A 19,595-nucleotide genomic window follows, 5' to 3' on the forward strand; every position below is an offset into this window, starting at 1 on the left:
TTAGTTACACGAATTCAGATATGGAGCTTTAATAAGTTGTATTTACGCACAATTTACTTGCAATCTTGAGTTTTAAGTAATATGCATTAATAAACAGTACTTTACGCATAAAAAACGATTTTAAGAGTTTTTTTTTTATCAAATGCTTTATAATATATTCAATCTAATAATATAATATATATTTTATTATTATTATTATTATTATTATTATTATTATTATTATTATTATTATACACATCCTATATCTATACTATATAGGATAAATTTTCTATTAAGTCCTGTATGGATAAATTTGTTTGTCTGGATAAATTTGGCTGTCTGGATAAATTTTGGTTGATGTTTATTTTTCTATCTAAATCAATAGTCTGAATAATAGAAATGACCAATTTACCCCTGAGTATTAACTATGGGCTGTTTAGTATACACTTGTTCATTTTTTAAGGCAATCGAAAATTGGTCCAGCAAACAGCAGCAAACCAACCACACCAACAGTAATAGACCAACAGCCGAATGTATGAATACAGCACTGATCAAAGACCGGAAGAGGCACTAACAGTAACCAACCAAAACACAATAAACTCTACGAATTCCAAACCGTGGCAAACCAGTAAAACCAGCACACAACGATCAAGGATAATCCAACTCACCTAATCAGCTGCGAAAGGAACTAGCAAGCAGGTCGATCAAAACTAGGGCAAGGAAGAACCCTAGATCAACCAGAGGGACGAAGCGCACCAGAACCCTAGAACGATCTAGGCAGAAATGGAAGTACAACCAGACCGAAGAACAAAACAGCAACAAATCCAAAACAAAAACCGATCTATGTAGCAACCTAACCAAGCTCGGCTAAAACCCTAGCCGATAACAGTCGCACAGCCGCAAACACAATCCAAAACAAGTGAAGAAGGAAACAAACTTACCAAACTGAAGACCAAAATCATGCCCTCACCTTACTATCGAGATCTCACGTAAACACCAAAATCATGCCCTCACCTTACAGGGTTCTTGGAGGAGCGACTATTGGAGGAGAAAAGAGAGGCGTGGGTTTTGTTGAAGGGTAGGCAGGTCATTTTTCTTTGCTTAATGTGGACAAGTGATGGTACCTGCTGTGCGAATAAGCTCATATATGGGCGAATAAGCCCAAAGTAAACAGCCTAAAATGGCTGTGCGAATAAGCTCATTAAGCCAAAGTAAAAAGGCAGCCTTTTGCTGCTCGTCATCATATGCAATCTTCAATACTTGTTCTCACTACCATTTGATGCTCTTTTGAACTTTTGCTCATGTATGAGTAGAGAACTTTGCAAAGGATCGACAGAGAGTTTGTCAATGTCCTTGGATAGAACATACCATGTAATTGAAGTTTTCAGTGAGGATACGTAACATTTTCTCCACAATCTTCACATCTTGCATATCCTCACCATAGTTTCGCATATCATTTGGCAACCACCATGACTCTTGCTAAGTAGTCAGTCACTGACTCTCCACTCTTCATCTCCATCTCTAATAGCTCCCAGGTTCTTCTCAGGGATTGCAGCAGGGAACGTTGAACCCTTGCATTCCCTTGATACTTCGTTTTCATTGGGTCCCATAGTTGCTTCGATGTCTCCTTTTACATGATGGTTTTGATAATCGTCTTGTCAATTGCACTGAACAAGTAGTTTTTGGCGTTGAGATCCTTTAATGACTTTCTTTTGGGGCGCAGGCAAAGCATCTTCATTGTCGATCTCAATAAACCCATTTTGCACAATGCTCCAGTATTCTTTTGACCTAAGGAGATTCTCCATAAGCAAACTCCAATGATCGTAATCCCCATCAAACTTGGGAATGCTTGGTGGCAAGTTACTGCTTTCAGGCATCTCTTTTTTGGGTAGCACTTGTCTCTCTGTTTCTCACTTACAGGCCAGGCTTCTTGTGAAAGCTCTGATACCAGAAAAGTGAAAATACACATACAAAAGTATTGAATACCTTCGATGATTTATTAAGCATTCAAAGAGTGAATACAGAAACCGACTTACGAAAGAAAAGCCTACACGTGGAAACAAAAAAAGAATAATTCAAACTTGTTGGCTCCTAATTTATTGCTATTAATCAAAGACAAAGTCTAAGACGACTCCAACACGTTCATCAGATCATTTCTTTTCCTACCTTCCTCTCTTTTTTCTCTTTCTATCTTGAAACAATGTTGTAGATTTTGTTTTATTTTGCAAGAAAGTGTGAGTTCATATCTACTTTTTTATTCTTTTTATACTTGCTAGATTTTTCCCTTTTTTTTTTACTCATTATATCTATCAGTAATTTGTTCCTTTGCTCAATTCCTTTTTTTTTTTGCAGGTGATTCGTTCCTTTACTCCAAAAAGAGATCTTTTGTCTTGAAACAATGTTTTAGATTCTGTTTGATTATGAAGAAACCAAATGCTGCCATTCAGAATGCTGATGCTGCTCTCCGAGCAGTGTTTTGTTTTTCGTTGGACATAACAAACTCAACTTGCTGCTACTGTCAAAAGGAACATCTGATCAACTATACTACTTTTAACGCATAATATTTTAAAAATTACTTTTATTGATGATGATGTGCCACCACACCACCTAAGAGAACTTTAGCGTTTGAAGAGGTTATATGCTTCATGAACAAAACAAAGGTGAAAGAAACAACAATCCTTTGAATAATTGGAGAAGTACTTCCAAAATCATGATCATGCTTACAAATTGTTTTTAGACACACTGAACATGTATCTGAAGGAACATAAAGACATCAATGAAGTGCATCATGAGGTGAACTTCTGTAAGATTTTTATGACAAATTTTCATGGTATGCAGTTTCATTGTTCTTCGATGCATTACTTGGTCACCGTTCGTAATTTATGCAGCTGGCCACACTTTTTGATGATCATCCATGCTTTTTTATAGATTTTGATCGATAATGCCTTTTATATTAAGCAAGGAAGATCGCCCTGCACCTGCAATGGAGATGCCAATACTTGACCAAAAAGAGTAGATTTAAGCAAAAACAGCTTGATAAATGGAGGTATAATTTGTCCAAAGAGGATGGATCGAGATCTGATAAAGTGGTTAGATATTATCTTGTTTCTGTACGATACCAGTGCAGTGCAGGTTATTGGAGCTTCATGGTATCTACCAGCCGTGGAGCGACAATATTCGTGCCGGAAAGAAGAATGTGCACACCGAGTCACCCCTGGCCTCAGTCATCCCAGGCCTGATGCGTGGTTAAAAGAAACTCAAACGTTGAATCATTGTAGTGCTGAAATTTGCCCCGTCAATTTCACTTTTTGTGATTGTTATTGTTGTTTGATAATTTTTAAGGATCGATTATTCTTATTTGTTGTTCAATTTCATTGTCATAGTTTTGATATGATGTTTTACTAGAATGCAAATATGTGCAAATACTATGGGAAGTCTTTTACCTAAGTAATGTATATTGATACTTTAGGGTCGTTTTTCCAAACCTTTATCTTGAAGAGTTAACACTAACGTAATTTACCGGTAAGATATAGTCCATCAAAAGAGTATCGTATGTAATAACTTACCTAAAGTCTTACCCGCTAAGTCAGAACAACAACTTGCCACGGTTAGCACTTATCGAATAAATTATTAAATACGATATCGTTTTGGTGGACTAAAATCTTACCTGATAAATAAGTGATAGTGTTAAACTTTACGTGTAAGCGCTTACCGGGTAAGTGTTTGAATAAACAACCCTTAATAGACCATATTAACATTCACTGTATCTACCATTATGTTCATGATTTCAAGCCATAGAAAACCTAAAAATTAGCATCGAGTAAGATGGAGTATAAAACAAAACATGAAATAACATTTCATTTCAAGTTCTCGGCTTTAAAATAATGATGGGGTTCTTTTCACCCTTCTCTTACGGTACTACTTCGCTATCAGTCACCAATGAGTATTTAGCTTTGCAAGGTGGTCCTTGCTGATTCACATGTCCTGCTGTATTGCGATAGTTCACTACTAGTGTGTGTGTGCGTGCACATATATAGATAGATAGATTTGTATTATAAATTAATATTTTTTTCATGACTAAAATACAAATATATTTTATGCATATTTATACTATATTATAAAATATTTGACAAAAATTCTTAAAAATCATCTTTTATGTATGAATTATTGTTTATTACATATTACTTAAAATTCAAAATTACAAGTAAATTGTACGTAAACACAACTTATTAAAACTCCATTTTTGAATTTGTATGAGTAATTGTTGATAAATATAATCAAACACTAGATAAACATTATCCTTATAAAAAATTATATTCTTAAACCAAAATAAATTATTAAACCTAAATCAGATTATAATAAAAATTTGAATTAAATAAATTACATAAAAAACAAAAACTTTTAAATAATTATTTTAATATTAATATCGATATATTTTTTTTCTAATTTTTATGATATCTTCAAATTTATATTTCATTCAAAAATAAAAACATAATCAATTTCTCAAAATCACATAAAATCGTATTACATCAATAGAAACAAAGAATAAAACAAAACATTAAAATCGAGATACATCTCGCTGCATTACACAAACAAACACTCCAAATCAAAGCTTTTGTTTTGAGTTTTTGGGAGCTGTTACGGAAATAAAGAGAATCTTTCAAATAACAGCATAATAGCTTCCTTCCCCAATCCTATACACATACAAATCCAACAGTAGAGGATTTACTGGGTTAGTTTTAGCAAATGAAACATAGATATCAGCCGGCCCACAACACTAGAAAGAAATAGAGAAAGACAGCAAGTAACCGAAGGAAATCCATTCTTGTTTCTACTTCTACATCTCTCTTTCTTTCACATAACTCGCCTGAATGTGAGATTAATTCGTGCAGTCTCTGCTTTTGCTCGTTTGGGCACTGAATGGAGCCAGTCATGTTGTGTATTGCCCCTCATCACCAGTACTGACCCATGCTTCAACTTAAAAGAATAGGAATCATTCTTCTTTGCTCTCTTGCTGGAAGGCTCTCCCTCAACCTCAGCTGCATCCAAAATTAAAGTGGAATCCACTCTACTCACACTCACACTCACACTCACACTCACACAACTGGGAAACTAAATTTGATAAGAAAAAGATATGTGTACCTACCTTTAGATTTCTTATTAGGTTTCTTTTTCAAAATAAAGTCACGTTCACATCCAAAGGAGACTGAAGCAATTTCTGGATTGGGTCCATACAGTTTCTCATCGTCAGCATGCCAACCGACATAGTCATTACCACCCTTGTATCTATTTAAAAGTAAGCTGTTAAAATGACTCCCAGGAAAAGCTTTGTGTACCTAAAATCCAAAATCACAAGTTCACATCACTTGTAATCATTCATTCCATACATATACAGACACAGGATCATTTTTACCTTATGCAGAATCTCCTCCAGAGGTGGAAAATCCTCCCAAGAATACGCTTTTGGTTTATACCCACTATAACTTAGTTCCTTCAATCCTTTACTTGCAATGTAGCATATATCTCTAGGCTGTAGACACCATGACAATATAACAACCAGTTATATCATATGAAAGAAGAAATAAAAATAAAAAAAAATAATAAAAAGTGTGTAAAATAGAATAACCACAGAAATGTATTAAGAAATATAGAGAGAAATCATACAAGAAGAATGTGAAATGTTCTTATCATAATTTTGTGTATACAGGGTCCTGTCTGTAGTAGCTAGAGCAACTAACTACCTCTTCTCAACTTCTTTCCAACTGCCTCAACTAATTGCCACATCATCAACTACATGTTAAGACTAATCATGAGTTACATCTAATTCTAACAGTCCCCCTCAAGATGAACCTAAGAAAACGACTTTAAGGTTCATCTTGGACATAGGTTTAAGGTTTGGTGAACCTATCAACAAGATGATGCTGTTGGATCATGAATGCTGAGAATTTGGCATACCAGTGCCTGGATACCTCTGCCTTAATCCATAAAGCTATTGACAGAGTTTACAAGTACAAACAAGTTTTAACTCCACAAGGCATGTTTCTACGCATAGCATTTGGTTTGCAAATATGACAGTCGATACAAACACAATCCGGTAGATAACCAGTGTCTATTTTAAATAAATACATGAATGCTGAAACAAAGCATAGCAACCAAATTCTTAAAACCGGTGTCCAAGAAGATGGGAGTATATATGTGGGAATGGAACGAGATTCAATTATATTTCCAAGCCTAAAACGTGATGCTCCGCAATACAGGAATTTTTTCATGAAAGAAGCATAATATACCAGCAATTAAACCCCATAAACTGAAGAAACCTCAAAATGGCACAACCATAAAATAACAAGTATCAATTATACAAAAAAAATGAAAGAATGTGTCCCGTGATTTCTGGAGTTTGGGTTTACCTAGTCAGTAGTCTTTTCTAGTCCTGGTCTATAGGAGTTATTTCAGATTTTTTTGCCTCATTAGCTATTGTTAATCGTGGCTGATTTCTAGGGATTTCTTTCTGTTTTGTAAGGCTATTTAAAGCCAAGTTTGCTGAATAAGAAGTCAAGTCTTTAGGTTAAATTGTTGTGAGTTTCTCTGATATTTAACAATTGTTACCAAAGCACCCACTGGGTTTGATCACATAAAAAGTTGCAGCTTTTAGAGATATACATGAGAGATGAGTGAAGAGAAGATGAAGCTCCCTCACTTTGATGGTTGTCACTATAACGTTGGAGTGAATTAATGGAAAATCTGTTGAGCGCAAAGGATTTGTGGAGCATGGTAGAGAAGGGCTTTACAGAACCAAACATTGGAGCATTGACGGACTTACAGACGCACAAAAAGCTCAACTTGATGGAGCAAGGGGCAGAAAGACCACAAATAGAAACATTACCTCTTTTAAGCAATCGACAGGGTAACGTTCGAACAGGTTCTTGACAGAAGCACTGCTAAGAGTGTATGGAATTCACTAAAAAAGTTCTTAGGCAATGATCGTGTCAAGAAGTCTCTCCTTCGAAAACTGAGAAGAGACTTCGAGATACTGGAGATGAAGAGCAGTGACAGCATCACCGAGTATTTTGCTAAAGTTATGGCAATAACCAACCAAATGAGAAGCAATGGAGAGGAGATATCTAATCAAAAAATAGTGGAGAAGATTTTGAGAACACTCACAGAAGATATCATGTATATTATGATGTCTATAGAAGAGGCGAAGAACATCGAGTGACCAAAATGGCAACTGTTGAATGCTTCAAACATAGCAACTTTGGCCATTTTCAGTACGAGTGTCCAAAATGGAACAAAGGAGTCAACTATGCCAAACTTGATGAGGAAGAGGAGCTTGTGTTGATGACATACTTTGAGCAGTATAAGGCAAAGAGAAGCGACGTTTGATTCCTGGACTCGGCATGCTCCAACCATATGAGTGGTAACAATGGTATGTTCACAAGCTTAATTGAAACTTTCAAACGTACAGTTAGGCTTGGAAATGACATGAAGTTGGAAGTAGCTAGAAAAGGAAGTGTTAAACTAACCTTGAATGGAGTCGCTTCTGTTATTAGTGAAGTGAATTATGTTCCAGAACTCAAGAACAATCTATTGAGCATGGGGCAACTCGAAGAGAAGGGGCTAACAATCACAATTAAAAAAGGCACGTGCAAAGTGTATCATCCAAGTAAGGAGTTGTTACTTCAAAGTGTGATGAGTGCCAAAAGAATGTTTGAAGTTACAACTCACCTTGCAGCAAATGCTCAACCAGAAAAAAGATATTCATACAAGCCAGGTGGAAGTACATCAGATGTGCCATGAAAGGTATGGCCACCTAGGCAAAAACAGGCTAAAGACGCTTCAAACCAAGAAAATGGTGCGAGGATTGCCTCCCGTTTGAAGTTAAAGACGATACCTGCACTGATTGTTTGAAAGGCAAGCAACCTAGGAACCCAACTCCTAACCACAGTATGTGGAGGGCGAAAGAAGTTTTGGAACTCATTCATTCAGACATTTCTGGTCCGATCAGTCCGATATCCAACAGGGGCAGAAGGTACATTTTATGTTTTATAGATGATTTTAGTCGTAAGGCATGGGTGTATATCCTTGCAAAGAAAATTGAGGGACTAAGTCACTTTAAAACATTTAAGAGTTTTGTTGAGAAAGAAGCAGGAAAACTGATCAAGTGCCTAAGGACTGACAGGGGAGATGAATTCACCTCCAATGAGTTCAATGTTTATTGCAAGGAGAATGGAATCAAGAGGCAACTCACCAGTGCTTATACGCCCCAACAAAATGGCGTAGTGGAGAGCCAAAATCGTATGGTGATGAACATGGTGAGATCGATGTTGACAGCAAAAAAGGTTCCGAAAACCTTCTGGCCTGAAGCAGTGAACTGGACGCTGCATGTTCTAAACAGATGTCCTACAGTAGCAGTCAAAAACATCAACACCGCAAGAAGCTTGGAGTGGGGAAAACCCTGTGTAGAACACTTTCGAACATGGGGATGGTTGGCTCATGTGCACATCCCTAAAGTTTTACAGAGGTAAACTTGATGACAGAAGTTGTACTTGTGTTCTTTTGGGTTTTAGTGATGAGTCAAAAAGGTATAGGTTGTTTGATCCTAACATAAAAGGGTGGTAGTGAGCAAAGAAGTAGTTTTTGAAGAAAATAAAATGTGGGAATGGGGAGAGAATTATGAAGAGCAAGTTGGGGCAAATTTAGTGTGGAGTGATGATGAAGATGTTGGAGACAAAATGGATAATTTTGGCGATGAAGAGGAGACTAGATGGTGATGAAATTGAAACAGAAAATTCAAGTGAGGATGTTAGAAATGACCAGAACACAACAGGTGCAAGAGAGGGACGAGCTCGAAGAACACCTTCCTATCTTAGGGACTATGTCTTTAGCGATGATTCATCAGAGGAAGAAATCGAAGAAGAAGTAGAATTGAATATGGTCGAGTTTGATAGAGGTGATCCTTCAACCTATGAAGAAGCAGTGAAAAGCAAAAAGTTGAGATTAGCCATGGATGTAGAGATGGATACAATCAAAAGAAACAACACATGGGATCTGACTGAATTGCCAAAAGGGCAAAATTCATCGGCGTGAAGTGGATATACAAGACCAAACTCAACGAGCTTGGAGAAGTAGACAAGCTCAAAGCTCAATTGGTGGCAAGGGGATACTCTCAAGAGCATGGTATAGACTATAAAGAGGTGTATGCACTGGTTGCACGTATGCATACAGTAAGAATGGTAATCGCTATGGCTGCTCACAACGGTTGGAAGATCTTTCAACTTGATGTTAAATCAACATTCTTGCATGGAACCCTGTCAGAAAATGTTTTTGTCGAACAACCTAAGGGCTACATAATTAGAGGAAGTGAGAACAAAGTCTACAAGCTTCACAAAGCCTTATACGGACTAAAACAAGCGCCGAGGGCTTGGTTCAGCCGTATCCAAGCTTATTTTATTGATGAAAGCTTTCAAAAGAGTCAGAATGAAGAAATTCTATTTTTTAAGAAGGCAGTGAAGGTAAAGTTCTTATTGTTAGTGTATATGTTGATGATCTCATTTACACAGGCAATGATACCTCAATGATGCAACAATTTAAGCGTTCGATGCAAAAGGAGTTTGATATGTCTGATCTTGGAAAAATGAGATTTTTCCTTGGTATAGAAGTGATACAAGCAGCAGATGGCATCCATGTTTCACAAAGTAAATATGCAATGGAGGTCTTGAGACGTTTCAAGATGGAGGACTGCAATCCCCTATTGATCCAGGAAGTAAGATTGACAAAGATGAAGATGGAGAAAGAGTATACGAGACATCTTATAAACAAATGATTGGAAGTCTAATGTACATCACCAACACAAGTCCAGATATGCAGTTTGTTGTAAGTCTGGTTAGTCGTTTCATGTCCAGGCCTACCAAGCTACACTTTCAAGCTGTCAAGAGAGTGCTAAGATACTTGAAGGGAACTTAAGATTACGGCATATGGTACAAACGACGAGGAGCTGAAGGAATGAAAGTGTACACAGATAGTGATTATGCTAGAGAGACCAATGGAAGAAAGAGCACCTCTGGTTATGCTTTTTTATTAAGTGATGGGGCAGTAGCTTGGTCTTCTAAGAAACAAGAAGTCGTTTCTCTTTCAACAACAGAGGCAGAGTACATAGCCGCTGCTGCATGTGCCACACAAGCTGTTTGGATGAGAAGAGTCCTGGAAGAATTAGGCTATGCATTCGAAGGAAGTACAAATACAACGATAATGTGTGATAATACTTCAACCATCAAGCTTTCCAAAAATGCTGTGTTTCACAGGAAGTGTAAGCACATCCATGTGCGATATCACCTCTTGCATGACTAGGTGAAAGATGGAGTGATCAAAATTGGAGTTTTGTGGCTCTCATGATCAAGTTGCTGACATACTCACGAAGCCTCTGAAGCGAGATACCTTTCAGGCACTAAGGACTCAGCTTGGAGTCTGCTCTGCATCAAGTAAACTAACTGGTGGAACTCATGTTAGTTTAAGAGAGGGAATGAAAGAATGTGTCCCATGATTTCTTGAGTTTGGCTTTACCTAGTCAATAGTCTTTTCTAGTCCTGGTCTATAGGAGGTTGTTCAGATTTTTTTTATTGTTAATGATGGCTGATTTCTAGGGATGTCTTTCTGTTTTGTAAGGCTATTTAAAGCCAAGTTTGCTGAATAAGAACTCTAGTCTTTTGGTTTGATTGTTGTGAGTTTCTCTGATATTTAACAATAACAGTGAGTAATGGTGATGGTAACCTCGTTTGTTCTTTGGCCTGAACAGCTAATAAAATCTATTTATCTACACTCTTAACTGGCTCAAGTAGAAAGAAGGATTAAGGGGGCTTTCTTAGAAGAATTCCCACTTGGACTGGTAGTGAGAACCTGATCTCCAGAAGCTAATTGGCAAGGTTTGACTTGACTGGAGCGGATCGCAACTCAAGCACAACTAGAGTTAGTTGTTAAGGGAGAGCTTGTTGGAAATTATATGTGACACGAGATATTTATTAGTTCCATCCTCTTGTGCCTTATACTTGAACTCTAAAGCTTTCCATAACTTTTCCCGAAATCTTCCAATTGGGGGCAGTCATTGATAAACTACCCCCATCTTGGACGATTTTTCAAAGCGCATGATGCATAAGTCTGAAGATTATTCTTTAGATGATTTGCTAAAACTTTTACGGATTGAGGAAGAGGCCCGAAATCGGGATAAGAGAGGCAAGTCGATTTTGAGTGCTCACAGAGTGCAAGATGGTAGCAAAGAAAAGGGAAAGTCTGGGGGATCAAACAATGGGGAACCAAGCAAAAGGTGGAATTCGGGTCCTCAAAAGAAAAGTTTCAAGAGGTCAGGTCAACATTCCAATTCTGGCCCACATTTGAAGAGGGTCGGAAAGTGTCACGTCTGCGGAGAGGTGGGACATTATGCTAGGGAATGCAAACACAGGAAGTCCGGACCCCCAACTGCGAATACAGTTGAGGGTATTCAGAACCTTGTGGCAAACCTACACATGGATGAGATTGACATGATTTCCGAGGCTTCAACGGGGATTGTGGCGAGTTTAGGTGGCTGTACTTAGACACTGGGCACCAGATCTATGTTTATTACCTATGGACCAGTGAGAGAAGGAAAGCAAGTGATAGTGGCAAACAACGGCCGAGCGGATGTCGTTGGTATGGGTACAGTACTACTCAAATTCACTTCCGACAAGACTGTCACTCTCAAAAATGTTCTTCACATGCCTTCTATCAACAAGAACCTAGTTTCTACTTCTAAACTCGATGAAAACGGGTTTGGACTCAACATAGAGTCTGGAAAGCCCGTGATTTACAAAAGAAAATTTTTTGTTGGTAAGGTATACTACCATCTCGGTTTGTATTGCCTAAATTTGAGGGATGATGATGATAGGCCGGACCGTGTGGATCTGTGGGTAGTAATGCTAATGTTGTGACTGATCAAGTAGTTGGTTTTTTTTGTTCCTACAATTGATGTAATTCCCGACTGAATTAATAAAGTTAATTCTTTGAATTATATAGCTTGTTCTATCTCATTATGGCACAAACGTTATGCTCATACAAATGTGAAAAATATTGAAAAAATGCAAAATAAAGAATTGATCAAAATTGACAAGGATTTTGAAAAATGTGAAACTTGTGTAAAATCAAAGTTTACAAAGAAATTTTTTCCTTCAGTTAAATGGGACACATCAATTTTAGAGTTAATTCATTTCGACATTTGCGAATTAAATGGATTCTTACTCGTGGAGGTAAAAGGTATTTCATTACATTCTGCGATGACTTCAGCCGATTTTTACATGTTTACTTATTACACTCAAAAGATGAAGCTTTTGAGGCTTTTAAATTATATAAAGCTGAAGTAGAAAATCAACTTGAAAAACGAATCAAAATACTTCGATCAGACAGAGGTGGTGAATATTTTAATAGAGAGTTTGATACATTCTGCGAAGAGAATGGAATCAAACATGAACGCACCTCACCACTTACTCCTCAACAAAATGGTTTGGCGGAAAGAAAGAACCGAACCCTTGTTGAAATGGTCAACTGTATGTTGAACCAATCGGGTCTGCCAAATAATTTATGGAGAGAAGCCCTATTGACTGCTTGCCATATTCATAACATAATCACTAGTCGTGTGATTCCAATGAGTCCATACGAGCTCTAGAAAGGAAGGAAACCAAACTTGAACTATTTTAGAGTTTGGGGATGCATTGCCTACTATCGAACCCCTGATCCAAAAAGATCTAAAATTGGGAACCCGTGCTACTAAAAGCGTCTTCGTTGGATATGCTAGAAATAGCAAGGCTAATAGATTATTGAGTAAGGACTCAGGAGTCATAGTAGAATCCAGAGATGTGGAGTTCTTTGAAGATAAGTTTTCAAATGATGCTGGAAACTCAGTACCAACATTGACCTCTAATCTTCCTTGCACATCTCGTGATAGTTCGAAAACCTCAAATAAGGTTGACGAACCACGTAGAAGTACACGAGTAAGAAAAGAGAAAAGTCTAGGAGATGATTTCTTCTCATACTTAGTAGAAGGAACGCAAAAGAAAGTGACGAGAAAGGTCATTTTCTCCATCAATATAGAAGATGATCCTAAGACTTTTAAAGAGGCTATGACTTCAAGGGATGCTCCACTATGAAAAGAAGCAATAAATGATGAAATGGACTCTATCATGGGTAATGGTACTTGGGAATTGTTTGATATACCCAAGGGAGCAAAACCCATAAGTTCTAAATGGTTATTCAAAAGGAAGCTACATTCAGATGGTTCAATTTCTGCTTTCAAGGCTAGATTGGTGGCTAAAAGGTATAGACAGAGAGAGGGAATCGATTATTTTGATACCTATGCTCCAGTTGCTAGAATTAGTTCTATTCGAACTCTTATAGCAATTTCAGCCATAAAAGGTATGTACATCCATCAATGGATGTTTAGACAGCCTTTTTGAATGGCTATCTAAACGAAGAGGTTTATATGGAGCAACCTGAAGGGTTTGTGGTACCCGGACAAGAGAACAAAGTGTGTAGACTTATAAAATCTCTATACGGGTTAAATTAAGCCCCCAAACAATGGCACGAAAGATTTGATACGACTATCACTTCTTTCGGGTTCCAACATAATGGGGCCGACAGATGCATTTACTCAAAATGCACGAGAGGATCCATTGTAGTAATTTGTCTTTATGTAGATGATATGTTGATCATCGGAACCAATCTAGAAGGTATCCTTGAAACTAAAGGCTACTTATCCTCGAACTTTAAGATGAAAGATCTTGAAGAAGTAGAAACCATCCTTGGGATAAAAGTCAAAAGGTCAGCATCTCAAATCTCTCTAAGTCAATCCCACTACATAGAGAAGATACTAACCAAGTTTCAACATTTGAATATAAAAGAGTTTAACACTCCATTTAATTCAAGTGTGAAACTCGATAAAAACACTAGTGGCTCAACTAGAGTATGCTAGTGCAATAGGATGCATGATGTATGCGATGCATTGCACTAGACCGGATATTGCTTTTGTAGTGAGTAGACTGAGTCAATATACTAGCAATCCCAGTGCAGATCACTGGAAAGCTATCGATAGAGTATTGGGTTACTTGAAGAGATCTAGTGATCTAGATTTAACATTCACGACACATCCAGAAATCTTGGAGGGGTATTCTGACGCCAGTTGGATAGATCACTCTAGTGATTCTAAATCCACAAGTGGGTAGATTTATACCCTTGCTGGTGGGGTAATATCTTGGGCGAGCAAGAAACAATCGTATATAACCCGTTCGACTATGGAAGCCGAACTTATTGCCCTAGCTGCAGCGGGTAAAGAGGCCGAATGGATCAGAGATCTATTAACAAATATCCATTTGTGGACCAACTCCTTCTATTCCCATGTATTGTGACAGTAAGGCCACACTATCAAAAGTATACAATGTTGTGTATAATGGGAAGTCGCGACATATAGGTCTCCGACACAATTTCGTGAGACAATTAATTGATGATGGTACCATAAGTATTGTGTATGTCAAGTCTTGTAGGAACTTGGCAGATCCGCTAACCAAGCCTCTGACACGAGAGACTTGGTAGGATCAACTACCCGAGACATGGGTCTGAAACCACGTAGAATCAATTAGTGATGGAAACCCAACTTGAATTTAGTGCTCCTATGATCCTATCTATCAAGCTTAAAGGGTAACAACAAGTCACTAACTGATCGAAGTTACTATCTATTGATAGATCCATGTAAGGTAAATGATAGTACGGTGTTGCCGAGAATAAGGATGAGTTAATCTCTTCACAAAGTTCAGAGGCATCTTAGCAACAAAGATGTTATAGAACTTTGCCTATATGACCAAGAGGTGGTGCCGCCTCAAAAGGAGAGTGGTGGTTCCTTTACTAAAAGATCATGAAACAGGGTTTAGCGCATGGCCATATTCGCGCTTAGTGAAAGCAAAGATATTAGATTATGTGTGTAAGTAAGCCGAAGAGATCACAATATTCAAGGTTTAAATCCTAAGGATACCATTGAATTGATCTCTCCTTGCATACTTGCATAAAACAGGGTTTAGTCTTAGTGATACCACTGTGACATTGTCTAATGTGAATGTCAGAAAACTTTCCAACATGGTGGGGGATTGTTGGAAATTATATGTGAGGTTGGAGGTTTTCCTCCATCCCACATTGGTAGATAAAGAAACTCTAGAGAAGCTTATAAGGCTTTTTCTAGAATTGGACTTTGAACATATGAGTAGACTCATGGCGGGGTCTTGAGTGGAAGGCCCAAAGCGCGCGCGTGGCCGTGGCCGAGGGTGCGGGATTCGCGAAAGTGGTGCGAGGATTTGCACGCCGCATCGGAGCAGAAGGAGCCTCGCCCCGAGCTCCGAGTATCTTTTTGGTACAAAGTCGAGAGAGAAGGAAAACAACTGAATTTAAAATCGGTTTTAAAAAAACGATTTAGCCACGTTTTTAGAGATAACGATCGTTGGAGGATAATCCTCCAACATCTCCATGATCGTGCGCTATACGGGAGAAAATCGTGGTCTCACCCAATATAAATATTGGGTTGAAGCCAAACCTAAAGACGGCTCTCCAAAATTCAGTTTTTCTCCTCATCCATTGCTGCTCCCGTTTACTCTTTTCCTTTACCAATTTTCTGTATACACCTTGCTTTGATTTCGATGTCAAAGCTGTTGATATTCGAGATCCGGTTCTACATCAATCCTGGGGCTTTGCGACTTGGAGACCAACAGCTTATACGATGATCGTATAAAACCTTTAAGGACAGGTTTTGTACCATCCAGATTTCTACCTTTACGTGCTTCAAGAAAATCAGGTTGGTATTTATTTTTTCGACATTGTATTTAATTTCGTTCACATAGTGTACACTCTGCTTATACCCCTTTCTACCATTGAGTCTATCGTGAAGGATAGATTCAAACCCGTGTGGGAATATTGGTTTGGTTTCGATTCCGGTCTTAAGTTTACTATCTCGAACTATAAAGTTCCTTTTATAGATCTTGGTTTTGTTCCTCGTTAATAAAGTTCTAAAATTTATTTATAAAGATTTAATGTTATTGTTTTCTAATCCTTTTAAATAAATTATTCAACCGAGCTAGGGGGAACACTCGCCAGCAAGCACCTGGATAGACTAAAAACAGGGAAAACCGTGACTTGAAGATTGTTTTCCCGTCTATTTGATCAGTGAGGCAGGCAACTCGTAGCTGAGGGTGAGGATTGAGGAATGAGAAGGAGCCAAAGGTTGAGGGTCAAGCAAAGGCCCTTGCTGAGGGCTAAGAGGGTTAGGGCTTGCTTGTCTTTCTCTAGCACCTCTCGGTTGAGCATGTCAATGGTTATTTGGCTATGGTACATGGCAAGGGTGCCAGTAAATTAAAAATCATCTCTTTCTTCCTTGCTCACCAAAAATCTTAATTCGTTATTACATGAATGGAAAACAGATAAGAATTAACCATTTTAATGGAGCTGTGGAAGCGAATAGTTGAGATCTAATATACATATCTATGATTGATTAATGATTAATGATTAATGATTCTAGGAGGCGACAAGTTTAGTAGTACCTGGAGAAAAGGTTTACCGAAGACACGGATGGTGGGTCTGGTCCATGGGATGTGTTTATCGAGATAATGGAAATACTCCCATGAGTTGTCGTAGGCCAAAAAGCGGGGCAAGTATACCACATGGCTCCCATTTCCTAAATCCGTAGTCGGCTTTTCGCCATTCACACCTTCTTCTTCGCTAGGGTTACAATGAACCTCTGGGATCAACTTCAATTGCCTCATCACGAATTGCAGTGACCTGTACAAGATTATCCAAATACAACTGCAAGTATCTCTAAATTGTAATTTTATGGTTTTATTTAAACTATTATTATTATTTTATATGTAAAAAATATATAAGAATATTTTAATAATATACATTTTAATTTAACTTCATTCATACTGATTAAAGAAAACACACAATTCCATCATAACAATTAACAAACAAGTCTTGAAATTAAAAGGAAAAAAAATATATATATCTATACTAAGCCAAGCCTAGCCTAGGATTAGTATTACGGAACTTGAGGTTCAACTGAATCTCCCCAGATTCAACTTGAGAAAGGCGCAACCAAACATCTTGTACAACCTCACCTTTCACCCAACTAATACAGCTTTCTGATGCTAAACAATTGTCTGTATCTGGGATCATCTTTCTCAATACTGTTCCGTCATTTGCAACCCCTAAGATCTCCATTAATCTAGCTGCTGTCACCAACGGCTGAATCTTCACTTGAGCATCTCCCATCTCGTCATCAGCCTTGAAACGGTCTCTATCAAACACTGCCTGTCACATTAATTTATATCTATAAATCAATCCTTCTCATCCTCATCCTCATCCTCAGACTTATATATCATATCATATCTTCAATTAAATGAACTGATAATTACCAAGTTTAGAACTTGAACAGGTTCCGCAATGGAGAAAGTCAGTTCTTCATTCCAGACAGGATTAAGGCAACTGTTTATAACCTTTGTCTTTGCTGTCTGACACATTACATATATATATCATGATCACCACCAAGTTCACATCTTTTCCTTCCTTAATTTTTGAAGGAAAAAAAAAAACATATTGAACCTGATTTCCAAGTTTGACGATGACATAAGGATCACTGGTTTTGAAATCGCGGACTACCAGTTTCTTGCCTCGCACAACAATCACTTTTAGAATCCCAATTGGTTCCTCCATTTCCATAACCTACCTAAAGCAGTGAAATACATATAACTTAAATAATAATGGTTTTTAATGATGTACAATTCCTGAATATGCATATGATCATACAAAGTTACTCCATTTACAGTCTAAATAAGAGGAAAAGGACCAATCTTTATTACCTGGAGAAAAACTTAAAAACCCATGTACAGATGGGAAAGAAAGAAAGATGAGATTTGACCTGATTTTAGACTTTCCCTTGCTTCTATCCTGTTTCCTTTGGGTTTTCTGAGTGTCAGTTTCAAGAAAGGATCTGTAGAGTAGAGGTTGGCGACATTACATATGGTCAATGAATGAAGGCCACTGGTAGGTAGTAGTAGTTTATGGTGGAGCTTCATTGACCCAAACTCTAGTATTATTATTATGCTAGCCAGTCTTTTAAAACATATGCTTCCACAAAACTCGAAGTATGCGATAGTCACTTAAGCATATATATGCTTCTTAATATTTTTTTTTTTTAGAAGAGTGCAATCCCAAAGCATGCATATATGTTCAGAAACTGTTATGACGAAGCATATAAATTATAATTGTTTGGGTAGACTTGGTTATTTTCTGAACCAAGTCATTTTTAATGAACATACCATTTTTTGCATGATGTTATGAATTATTTATCAACACTACTTTTTATAAAATTTCAATATTCAGTTTTTTAAAGATTTATGTAACTTCACTTTATTCAAAAAACATTTCAATTAATAAATTAAAAGTATATAAAGTTTAAATAGATTCATTTTAATATAACCAACAAACTTTAAAAAGTATTTATTTTTAATAATTTGGAACATATTTAATTAAAATATACAACTAATATATATATATATATATATATACACATATTTTGGACATTTTTAATTCAAAACTAAATAACAACTATTTATTATTATATTATACTCAAGCAGTACATAATATATAATTTATTAAAAAGTACTATTTGAAAATCTATTTAATAAAAAGGAATATGCTTAGGATATTCCTTTTGTGGTAAAAAGATATTGTAATACATTGGAGAGTATTTGTTATTTCCATCATTTTGCACCAACATGATACATCGTTTCGTGCTTTACATCCAAGATGCCTTTAAATTTAGTGCATCTTTTTATCATCGAAAATTATTGGTTATTAATTATAACTTACTACAATCTAATTAAAAATATAACATATCTCACTGTTAGTCAGCCTTGAACATCACAGTTTTTTATTATCTAATGATCAATGAGGACAACTGAGCCAACATGCAACAAAAATAAAATAAGCAATAACAATATCGTTCATTCTCTAAACACAAACAACATGGGTGATGTCATTATCGCCGTTCTCGTCATCTCTGGCCTTCGTTCTTGACAGCACGTACAGCTCTCTTGTTGTAATTGTGCATCTTCAACGAGACCTCAAAAGCATCAACCTCTAATGAGTTCTGGTGAAGTTCATCTGGTTTTGTCACCTTACCACCTTCATTTAACAATCACGATTAGAAGAACACAACAGCTAGGTGGTCGAAGATGGTTATAGGTGGATGGTCGAAGATGGTTGTAGGGGAGGAGGGAGGTGTCGACCATTCACCAGATAAGGGAAAGGGGTGAGGCGGACGGGGCTATCTATAGGTGAATTAATATAGAGGAAAAATCAAAAGTGAACCACAAAAATGTTATAAACACATGAAAACCAATTCACACCTTACGATGAGTTTCATTCTAAGCTATGATCCAAGTTGTTTCATATGTTAGCTCTTGTATTTATATATGAAAAGTATCTACTTGTTTTTTCACATTCGAAGCACATTTGGATATGACACAACATCATATATTTCATGTATATGGTTTATATGTAAA

At 37.1% G+C, this 19,595-nt stretch overlaps 2 protein-coding genes across 5 annotated transcripts; both read right to left on the reverse strand.

Annotated features, from left to right (window-relative positions):
* Positions 1 to 4,532: 4,532 nt before the first annotated feature.
* Positions 4,533 to 16,836, reverse strand: LOC112502038 (DNA oxidative demethylase ALKBH2). Its single transcript, XM_025105848.1, has 4 exons — positions 16,575 to 16,836; positions 5,393 to 5,509; positions 5,126 to 5,315; positions 4,533 to 5,018 (listed from the first exon to the last, which is right to left on the reverse strand). The coding sequence occupies exons 1-4, from the start codon at positions 16,794 to 16,796 to the stop codon at positions 4,834 to 4,836; spliced, it is 714 nt and encodes a 237-aa protein (XP_024961616.1). The 5' UTR covers positions 16,797 to 16,836; the 3' UTR covers positions 4,533 to 4,833.
* Positions 16,837 to 16,931: 95 nt separating this feature from the next.
* Positions 16,932 to 18,110, reverse strand: LOC112502039 (protein C2-DOMAIN ABA-RELATED 11). Of its 4 annotated transcripts, none has more exons than XM_025105849.1 (4): positions 17,948 to 18,110; positions 17,632 to 17,755; positions 17,445 to 17,540; positions 16,932 to 17,340 (listed from the first exon to the last, which is right to left on the reverse strand). In XM_025105849.1, the coding sequence occupies exons 2-4, from the start codon at positions 17,746 to 17,748 to the stop codon at positions 17,041 to 17,043; spliced, it is 513 nt and encodes a 170-aa protein (XP_024961617.1). In that variant the 5' UTR covers positions 17,749 to 17,755; positions 17,948 to 18,110; the 3' UTR covers positions 16,932 to 17,040. The 4 variants fall into 4 exon arrangements, with proteins under 4 accessions (XP_024961617.1, XP_024961621.1, XP_024961618.1 ...); XM_025105853.1 differs by having other exon boundaries at positions 17,632 to 17,751; positions 17,948 to 18,081; XM_025105850.1 differs by having other exon boundaries at positions 17,889 to 18,081.
* Between the last annotated feature and the right edge of the window lie 1,485 nt (positions 18,111 to 19,595).

The sequence above is a fragment of the Cynara cardunculus genome, unplaced genomic scaffold, assembly GCF_001531365.2.
Source record: "Cynara cardunculus var. scolymus isolate 2C unplaced genomic scaffold, CcrdV1 Un_Scaffold_853, whole genome shotgun sequence".
Classification (NCBI taxonomy): Eukaryota; Viridiplantae; Streptophyta; class Magnoliopsida; order Asterales; family Asteraceae; genus Cynara; species Cynara cardunculus.

Bases quoted from the DNA above. Each gene is read 5' to 3' on its own strand.
- LOC112502039 (XM_025105849.1), bottom strand. From the start codon at position 17,748: ATGGAAATGGAGGAACCAATTGGGATTCTAAAAGTGATTGTTGTGCGA. The intron at 17,541-17,631 runs GTTCAATATGTT...GTAATGTGTCAG, and splicing joins TCGTCAAACTTGGAAATCAG to ACAGCAAAGACAAAGGTTAT. The intron at 17,341-17,444 runs GTAATTATCAGT...TTAATGTGACAG, and splicing joins CTGTTCAAGTTCTAAACTTG to GCAGTGTTTGATAGAGACCG.
- LOC112502038 (XM_025105848.1), bottom strand. From the start codon at position 16,796: ATGAGGCAATTGAAGTTGATCCCAGAGGTTCATTGTAACCCTAGCGAA. The intron at 5,510-16,574 runs GTACTACTAAAC...TGGTGTCTACAG, and splicing joins TCGGTAAACCTTTTCTCCAG to CCTAGAGATATATGCTACAT. The intron at 5,019-5,125 runs GTAGGTACACAT...TTTTGGATGCAG, and splicing joins ACCTAATAAGAAATCTAAAG to CTGAGGTTGAGGGAGAGCCT.